Source organism: Sinocyclocheilus anshuiensis, unplaced genomic scaffold (assembly GCF_001515605.1).
Source record: "Sinocyclocheilus anshuiensis isolate Anshui unplaced genomic scaffold, SAMN03320099.WGS_v1.1 scaffold354, whole genome shotgun sequence".
NCBI lineage: Eukaryota > Metazoa > Chordata > Actinopteri > Cypriniformes > Cyprinidae > Sinocyclocheilus > Sinocyclocheilus anshuiensis.
The window spans coordinates 1,427,878-1,438,024 of record NW_015544195.1 but is presented as its reverse complement, the minus strand read 5'-3'; the positions used below and the strand labels follow the sequence as shown (position 1 = coordinate 1,438,024).

The 10,147-nt window shown below is 36.7% G+C and overlaps 1 protein-coding gene across 1 annotated transcript in view; it reads right to left on the bottom strand.

The window, feature by feature from the left end:
- LOC107696703 (TOX high mobility group box family member 3-like) overlaps window positions 1–9,760 on the bottom strand; it is a 49,189-nt gene extending 39,429 nt beyond the window's left edge. The window contains exon 1 of the mRNA XM_016497170.1: window positions 8,928–9,760. Coding sequence (XP_016352656.1) covers window positions 8,928–9,026 — 99 coding nt within the window. The 5' untranslated portion in view covers window positions 9,027–9,760. The remainder of the gene's footprint in view (window positions 1–8,927) is intronic.
- Between the last annotated feature and the right edge of the window lie 387 nt (window positions 9,761–10,147).

Genomic DNA, 10,147 nt, shown 5'->3' with positions numbered 1-10,147 from the left:
TTGCATTTTAATGTTTTGTTAGTCTAGCCCACGAGACGTGCCGCTGCTGCGTTATTCATTCAAAATATTAGAGAAATATAGAAGGAGAAGATCTAGAAGATCTTGATTAGGCTAAAACCGAAACCAAGCCATTCACACAGACCGCATATTCAGCAGACGGACAACTTTTAGAAAACACGTGACGAATTTGTGGAGGTTTATTCCTTTTCACTGCGTCTCATATGTTTTTAAATGCAATCTGTGTGAATGGTGCTTCGGCTCTTTGGATTAAGCAATGCATAAATACATGATGCTGTTTTGTTCATAATTGTTTATGCAATTTACGAAATTATATTTTATTTTTATGAGTTAATTTAGACGTAATGCACGTTTTTTTATAGACAGTTATTTCCTTGTGTGGACAATTTAAATGCGCTATTATTTTGCTCATTGCGCCCTCCTGTGGCCTCGGGAGACAAGACAAATGTTTCCTTAAAACCTATTTAAAATGCATATAAAACATTAGAAATTAGATATTTGTTTAATTTTTATTTTGTGTTTGATTGTTAAAACAAAATATATTTGTTGTTTGTCTCAATAAATTGGGTTAATTTAAAAATACAGTGGTTAAATCTAAACATTTTTTCTATTGCTCTTTGTTTTAAAAAAGGTTATAAAAAATGTCAATAATTATCGATACCTAACGATATGAAACATATCGTTGATACATTTTTTAGCTATATCGCCCAGCTCTAGTACAGAATGACATGTTTGGTGTGTGATATAGTCAACAGTAATAGCATGTGCAGCGACAGCCTCCCCCGGGTCCTAACGCCCGTTCGGTAAGGAGTTTTAATTCCGTAGGGGGCGCTGTTGGCCTACTCCTAATAAAATGAAAGCAAAATACACAAATAATATATAGACTGTGTTTGATTCAATAAAGCAGTAATTGATGCCATAAAATCATGAGTATGTTTTGATTTAAAGGTCAGAAGCTATAGCTTACATGAACAAAAAAAAATCACAAACATGACACTTAAATTAAATAATTTTATATATATTAATATATTCATTAATGTGTAATATGTTATATTTTTTAAACAAATTATGAGCTCTAAAATATATTCTGAATTTTTACAACTCTTTTGCTTTAGACCATTAAAAAATGTTAAATCTTAAAATAAAATGTTAAGGTTACCACTGCATCTTTCTGAAAGAAAAAAAATGCAGCGATTGAATATTGTTTATTTATAGTTATTTTCAAATCTTCAATGTACTGTCATTATAAAATAACTTCATTATTGTTTATTTAATTCTAACAAATAAGTTCTTTTTAGAAACTAACCAAAATTAAAAATAATTTGCTTATAATTTCTGCACAGGAGAGACTTGGTGTTGTTTCCAAACAAAAGGAAATATATAGGTATCGGCATCGGCTATCGGCCAAAATGAGTTGAAAAATATCGGCATATCGGATATCGGCAAAAATCCAATATCGTGCATCCCTACATTACATTAATATAATCACAGTACTACTACTACTAATAAAATTATTATTAAAACATTATTTTTAATGGAATGTTTACCAGAAAATTTTTTTACCAGAATGAATATAGCAGTATTTCTGGAAAAAAATAGAAATAAATAAAATAATAATAAATTATTATTATTATTATTGAGAAAAAAATAAAACATTTCATAGGACCTTAAAATTTTTATTTTTGTTAAACTTAATAAATTTCTGTTTAATATTGTAAGTTTCATGATTTCAATTAAAGTTGTATTCATCTCAATTCAATTGATGAATAGAACCAAGTCACCACTAGGGTTGGGCGATGTCTACAAAATTGGCATCGGACGATGTCTACAGTGAAACATTGCGATGGACGATGACATCGGGGGGCAAGGGGGAGTTACGGGGTGTGCCCAAAGCGTGAATCCGTATTCAGAAAGGCACGGAAAACAAATAACGATTGCTAACGGTTGCCTGTTAAATTACAGTAGCTACATAAAATTTCACTTACCACATAAACAGAGTAAGGAGAGATGACTTAGGACGATGGTGAATGATTTGCAAAATGTGTGGTAAGTACTGCCGCAGAGTATGTGCGATCGTGAATCTCAAAAAGTGAAAGTGAAACTAAAACGCGATTGTGCATTCAAAAGCAGTTTTTTTTTCTTCGATAGTCCATTTCACTCTGATGTACTTCATATGAAAAGGAAGAAGAGAACTGCTGCTACTTCTATTTATTTGTGACTTAACTCAGCAGTTTAGAAAAGTACATGCATAAGCATGCAATATACAAAGATGTCAATCAACAGCTCTGTATAAATAATACAACAATACGTGACCATTAAATATTCTTTCCACACATATAGCTAACCCCAAAAGAAGTGGAAAACTGTAGCAATACTTTCTAAAACTTGCCTTGCTCATCATACTGTAACAGAGATGTTTGGTGACCCCATCAAGCTAAAACAATGTATGGAAAAGTTTCCTTTCTCTCTTATCGGAAGTCATTGTCATAACTGGAATATCTTCTGAGTGATCAGCATTCCAGATTGGCACCCTTTGTTTCGTAACAATAAGATTTGGGAAGTATTTTGGAACAGGATGAGAATCAGAATTTCAGCTGGGCTCTTAACAAAAGAAGGAGGACATGCTAAACCCTCTCCACATAGCTGACTGGCATCAGCACAATGTGTTGTCAGATGTGCTGTGCCCTTAGCATGGGGCACATTCCTGTCTTGAAGAGGAGCCATCAAACCTTTGTTCAACACAATCTCAAGGGAAGATTTGGTGACAGTTTTCAGCAGCTCGGGATCAATGATTCCTTTATTTTTCTCTGTCTCACCTTCCCTCTCTCTCACAATCTAAATACACACGCATATGTGAGTACATCACCTCAGGTTTCATTTATTATTTTACTCAGTTTCATCAAACACATTGACAAATGCCTCTCACTTAGAAGCAAAAACAGACATTCATACCATCAGTTAACTCAACGTATAGCAACCAGATGAGGCACACAGGTAATATTGGAGTAAATGAGATGAAGAGCATTTACAGGAAGCAGCATGTAGAGGATTAAAGACATGATTTATAGAGCATGATCCGGCCTGGCTAATGGTGTCTGTCAGCTACAAATTTACATATTTGCCCAGGCACACAACATCATATCAGCCAGCTACTAAATCAATCATAGCCACTATTAAAGAGTCTGCTGATAGGGGTTAGTGGAAATGAGCTCTTGAGCCTGGGGCTTGTACTGGCATGGTTACCTTTCTTCCATCAATCACTGATGCATCTGAGATGGCCATTGGTTACGGTTAGCTGTGAAGGACTCGAGTGAATTACATTGCTATTTACACCGAATGATGACCCTTCCCACGCACAGGACGAGATACATTATGTAGGTTACACAACGTGGCCATATACGACTAGTAGCATCAAGTGACTTTTCATCCTGGAGGCGAAATCACATTAAGCCTAAGTTCACTTAAAGCAATGGTTCAGCACAAAGAGAACCAGAAAACAGAAACAGAGAAGAAAAGGCCACAGAAGAGAGAGGTCAGTACTTCTGCAAAGACGCACATGAAGGGAACACAATGTGATTGGCATGTCGTTTTGTTGAGTGTTAATACAAGATCTGAACACTCAGTAGCAGATTACATGTACCCTGCCACAAACACCACAAGTCCAAATGACAACCTTCGCATCTGTCTGCCATTTTAGGACATAATACTGGTGAAATCATATCCTGATGAAAGCTTTCCACTTTCAATAAATACATCAGTATTCCTGGCAAAAGCAATGAGAAACATTTCAGACACACTGCACACTTACATCTGCTTCTGCTCTCAAAATGCTATGTTGTTTGAATGGAGATGGCAAGCGAAACTATATCATTTGCAGCGTTCGCATATCAGCTAACAGTTGCTATTTTCTTCAGCTGTCGATCAGGTAGTTAAAGGGACAGTTCTACCAAAAATAAAAATACTGTCATCATTTACTCACCCTCATGTTGCACCAAACCTGTACTATTACTAGGGGTTGAACGACTTCTGATTTTTTAAAGTCGACTTTTCTGTGGGATTTAGTTATTAAGAAATATATGCTTGAACTTTTCAGTTTCTAAGCTATTTTATTGAGAAATCACAGAACAGTGTTGACAATACATTTCCGCGCTGAATGATTCTGTGCGCGTCCGATCTGCGCGTGATGTACGAGCTACTGTCTGTAGCCTATGTGTGTGCGTTACAGTGCAGCAGCGCATTAGATTAGAACGGCGATTAACTTACCTGTACAATAAGCTGTTTAAAGCGTGCATTCTCCTGTTCAATTTGGAGCATCCAGTAATATAATCACACGTCTTGTGGAGTGCTTTCAGAGTATGCATTTATTTGTAATTTTAACTGTTTGGAAACGGAGCGTAAATGTGGAAGTCCTTCAAAGATTTCTTATCCTGTTGCGCCCTCTATAGGACCAGGGACTAGTCGACGTCAAGCTTAAAGCGTCATGGCAGAGCATTGAAGTCGACTAGTCGATTAGTCGTTGCAACCCCTAACTATTACTTTCTTTCTTGAAAGACATTTTTAAAAAATATCTGTTTTTTCTTTTTCTTTTTGGACTTAATTGACTTTCACTGCATGGACAAAAACAATTGAAAGTTTCTTCAAAATATCTTTACTATCCTTCATCAACAATTAGACTTTCTTCTCTTATTTCTGACACTAAGCAACATTTGACAAAAATCCTCCATTCAGAAAGAATCTGCCACAAGAATCTCTACAAACACACGTATCCACTTGCCCTACAAAGAGGGATTTTGTTACATTGATTAAAACTCCTGAATCAGATCTTTGCAGCTTCCTGTCCATGTGTGTAATGACACCTGCTGTGTACATTTATTGTATCACTGTACACAGATTTGAATGTAAGAATGTGTAATTTAACCCTTGCTGTATGGATCAGCACTAGGCCTAAATTGAAAAGCTATATACCTGGGGGACGAGAGTCTACGTGTGGGTTAACAAGTGAATACATGCACTTGAATGTAGTCAACACTGTCATTTGCTATTTCCTGCTGCAGTCACCTCATTTCCTCTAGCCTTTGTCTTCGGCAAAGGACCATGAAAGAGCATCTATGTCCTTAAAGTTCATAAAGTCTGCTATATGAGGTTGTATTTTCACATAGCCTTTCCTGGAAAATCAGATCAGTGCCAGCACCTGCAAACAGTTTGTGTAAAAGTGATTTCATTCACTCATGTGGGAAACATTTCTGTCTTTATTAAGAGCATTATCAATATGTAACTTCATATATATAGCTTAAGAAAAACTAATTAAAGCAACATTTCACTATATATACAATTTATTATTTCAAGTCGCCAACTGCCTTCTATTTCAATATGTGATATCTTCGCTGATTTCACTGACAGAAAAAAGAAATGTATGCATTTCTGAGAGTACTTGAAGAAATTATACACTGACATCTGACTGTTATGGCAGATAATTATGAGTAAACACTGATAAGTTGGCTATCAAAGGAAAGTAAATGTCATTCGAAATTGCAATAACTTTTAGTGTCAAAACAAACTCTGATTTGTTCTATAAACATTCTGACTAAACCCACACAACTTGCCATTCCCTGCAGGGAGTTTGTACAATAAAAAACCTCAGTGTTGACTATATGAGCCTTTTATGGCTTTGTTTTGTTTTGTTGTATAATTTGCACAACATACATGTGTCTTTTACATTTAAACAATGAGTGAATTAGTGTGCAAAACTTTGCAGCAGTTCTAAAGTGATCTGTTTATATCCATTCAAAATGCATACACACACAAACATTTCCAGGACAAAGAGAATCATCCATCTCTTGCATAACTGAGTGATGCTTTTCATGAGAGAGGGGGATAGAGAAAGAGAGAGAGAGTGAATAGGTTTAGGAATGCTGACAACCACCAAACGAAAGACGGACATTCCCTGCCAAAACGTGCTGTCTCATTATCCATGTAATCATTATACTTATCTCCTGTGCAACAGCCTTGAATGATTTCAGTGAAAATTATCAGTCAAACGTAATGCCTTTGCATCATAAAAAGGCTCCTTCTATTACACTATTAGACATCTGTAAATGATCAGAGTAAATACAATTCACTTAGAATGCAAATTACTCATACCTGACATTATTTAAATACAACCACAAACTCACTAAATTACAAAACAAGCATAGAGTTTAGTTCAGTGTGACAGATCTGTCTTTGATATTTAAGAACAGTTGATCGATACAAACCAAAACTGGACCAAACACAGAACAGAAACAGCATTTAAATGTCATTCAAAATTCCACAAAACTTTAAACTGCAAAAAAAAAAAAAAAAAGTCAAAAATAAAATCACAATGCATTCTGCAAATGTAGGCACTGGTTTATTTAAGCCATCAGGAACACTTTTCTAGTAAATTTCACTGACTGCTACCACATGTGTTCGCTTCATAAACCCAATGCTCCTGCAAAAACCACACTCATTACCCAGAATCCACTGCATACAATGTGGCTGCAGACACAAATCAAGACCCCTTATAGCTGCCTCAAGGGTACAGGCCTTTAACTGGATACCCTAAAGTTCAGTTTAAGAACTTACAGTACAGCCCCAGACACGGATCTGTTACTGCACTAAAACGATCAATTTATTAAAACTGTCGACTGGACACACCTACTTTTTTGGATGTTTGCAAATCAGTTGTGATCGTTGACCTTTCCAAAGCCTGTGGTTTCAGTTTCAACGTTTCAAACTGTTCAGAATATTTTTTTGGGATACACCTGAACCTGCGTTACGATCAGGTTGAAGAACATTACAGAATCCTGTCTTTTTTCTTTCTCTCGTCTGCCACTATTTTCTATCCTTCCTTACATGATCTTGCCTTTATTTCAGTACAAACTAAGTTTATGTCAGTCATTTTGTTTCTATTGTAGATATTAAGAAAGATGTGATGCCTGAAAGCAATGCTATTGTGGATGTAATTAAAATTGGACTGATTTTACGAGGACATTTCAGAAGGAACACAACTAAGAACAAGTGTTTAGTGTGGGAAGACTGTCCTGTGAAACACGAAATCAAAACTACATTGCCTCCAAAAAAAAGAAAAAAGTTCTCAAAACAGAATCTAAATACCTCTCACAGTGCCTAAAAACAGCTAGACACTCCCACTTCATAATAAATAAAGTAGTTATGGTTCTAGTGTTTTAGAGTACATTCTGAGCCAGGGTCTTTGTAGTGACATTAGTATCTTTGTACTTCATATAGGCTAATTAAGAAGGCAGGAAGTTATGTAAAGGCCAGAAGGGATGGGTCAAATTTCTCCTGAAGATGCTTTAGGTTTGTCAAGCATTATATAATTATGTTGGCAGGTGGTAAATGCTGAAGAACAGGCAACTCTGCTTTGACTCAAACCTTAACAAAAATCCAAAGAGCACCACTTAAAACAAAACCTTGTTTTCTATGCAAACTATGGTATATACCAACAACATATAATTTAGTTCGAGTTGGAATAGAGAATAATAGGGAAAAACATGTATTTTTACAGTAAGACATATTTGCAATCTATTACTGTCTATTACACAAACTATTACACTTTACTTACAATTCCGACACTATTTATCAATAGGCCAAAATAATGTAGTGTCTGATGACAGAGCTGCCTAAACAAAGTGAAGCCCCTCTAACACAGAGAACACCTGCCAGTCTAAAACACTGTGACGAGATTTTATAGTTCTGTTCTGTGTTACTAAACAACAACATTTGCTAGGAGGGCTAAAATCCTGAAATCGCAGAACTGTTCCTCCTGGAGCACATAAAAACATTCCTGTCATATTAAGCAGGGTCTGTAAGGCATGCACAATTCACGCATTGTCCTGTAACACTGACAGCCTTTTGTTTCAAAGTCTTCTTTAACTGCTGAAGGCATGCATCCCCCTTCTGTAGAGTCATTACTAAATTCATAGACCTATGAGGTTCTGGAAGTAACTAGCAGTCAAAAGGATGTGACACAAGGAAGAGTGGGGCTGACTCTTGGTGAAATCTCTCTAAAAATGTTTATCATAGGCTGACTCAACACTGTTTAAGGAAAATAAAAGGACTAAGAAACAGCACAGAAAGAGTGCAGAGTATGGCAAGCCAATTAAATATTTATTCATTACATCCCTAACTAGTAAGTAATCTAATACTGACTAATATCACTATCAATTTCACCATCTTCCTTTGCTATTAATCACAGCAGTTTTCCTAGCAGATACTGAATAGACACTAAAATGCATTTTGATTGTTACTAGTAAGATTTTGAATTGCAGACCTTCTGACAAGTCATTATATATGACATGCAGGGGGAAAAAATCATGATTGTAACTTGTCGTAATAATTTTTACATGTTTCATAAATAGGTACTAGTTTCCAACACATTAATACTGGTAAAACAGTAATAAGTACCAGCAGTAATTAGAACACACTAGTGAGACATAAATGTGCATTTTTTTACTAGAAGCAATAGAATAGTTATTTTTCATTATCAGATAGCAAAGGAGTAAGTATCAGTATCGAATGAGTAGAATAGTTATCAGTGAAAATAAGATATTGTTACTTACTAGTTATTTAAAATATTCTTTAGGAATAAATGTTAAAATGGCTTGCCACATGTGAGCGTGTTTTGGCAGTAGCTCTTCCACCTGCTCTGAATGATGGTGCTTTACAAAGTTAAATCACTGAAACATCACGACCCTTTCATTAAAACTCTCCAAAGTTATCATATGTAACTTAAACTGGTTAAAATCAAGTATGTAGTCGCAAAAAAAGACTACACCGCTCGCCATTTCAAATGTACTGAACCATAGAGAATCAACTTTGCGCTCCTAGTTTGGAAACACCAGCTCAGGGGTTCAAACTGAGTCTTTTACCTTGTTGTAGTTGTAGTATCCCAGGCAATGGGAAAAATCCAGGTTTTGTGGGTCTCCAGGAATAGAATTCCCTCCGGCAGACGGATAAAATACATCCATGTTTCCTCTCGGCGAAGCGCTGCTCTATGAAAAGGGCGCAATTTTTCTCTTACTTGTCCTTCAACAATCCAGGCGCGGTGAATGAGAGGGGAGCGGTGAACAAACGCGGGTTTAATGCAGCTCAAGGGGACAGAGAAAGGGTAAAAGGATGTTGTAAGGAGTTTTAGTAATCCTCTTCTATAATAAGCAGTGATCGCTGGCCATAGTTTTGGGATGTTGAGGAAGGCTTGGCGATGTTCAAACTGCTCCTGCGCTGCGAGGTTCAAGCATGCTTGGAGAAAAGCAACACAAAGAAAGCCGGCAAACTGCAACTCCGCTATAATGTTCTCCGCTCAGATACACGCTCACAGACAAGCTCGGTGGCTGGATGATTAAACACAAGGTTGTTCCCGCTCTCAGTGTTTCAAAGCCTCCATCAATCCACACTTTACGTTTCAAATTAACCACTGCCGGTTAGTTGGAGATCTGGAGACACTTTAGCCACTCAAAGCTTGGCTAATTAAATGAAACGAAGCCCTCCAGACACATGAATAATGCTGTCCGATGGCACCGTTAGTCCAAGAAACTTGGGAAGCGGTGTTTACATATTCATTACAACGCTTGAGGGACTCTGGACAGCCAGTGGTCTTCTGTTTACTTCAGCCAACATCAAGCTGTGATGGAGAGAGTGGGGCTCAATGCGACCACTCCCCGAGCACCCATCGCCACTCCCCTATCAGCCCCAGAAAGAAAACCCCCGCGTACATTGCATGGATGGACACTATAGCCAATATATTAAACTCATATTCACTAAGCTGATTTTTTGCATTAACTTTTTTTTTTTATTATTTATTTATTTTGGTTTAGCCTGGAAACAATAATAAGAATAAAGTAAATTTCTTAAAGGGGTCATATGATGCTGCTAAAAATAACATTATTTTGTGTATTTGGTGTAATGCGGTTTAAGGTTAAAAAAACACATTATTTTCCACATACTGTACATTATTGTTTCTCCTCTATGCCCCGCCTTTCTGAAACGCCTCGATTTTTACAAAGCTCATCAGTCTGAAAAAGCGAGTTGTGCTCTGATTGGCCAGCTATCCAGTGCGTTGTGATTGGCCGAATACCTCAAGCGTGTGACG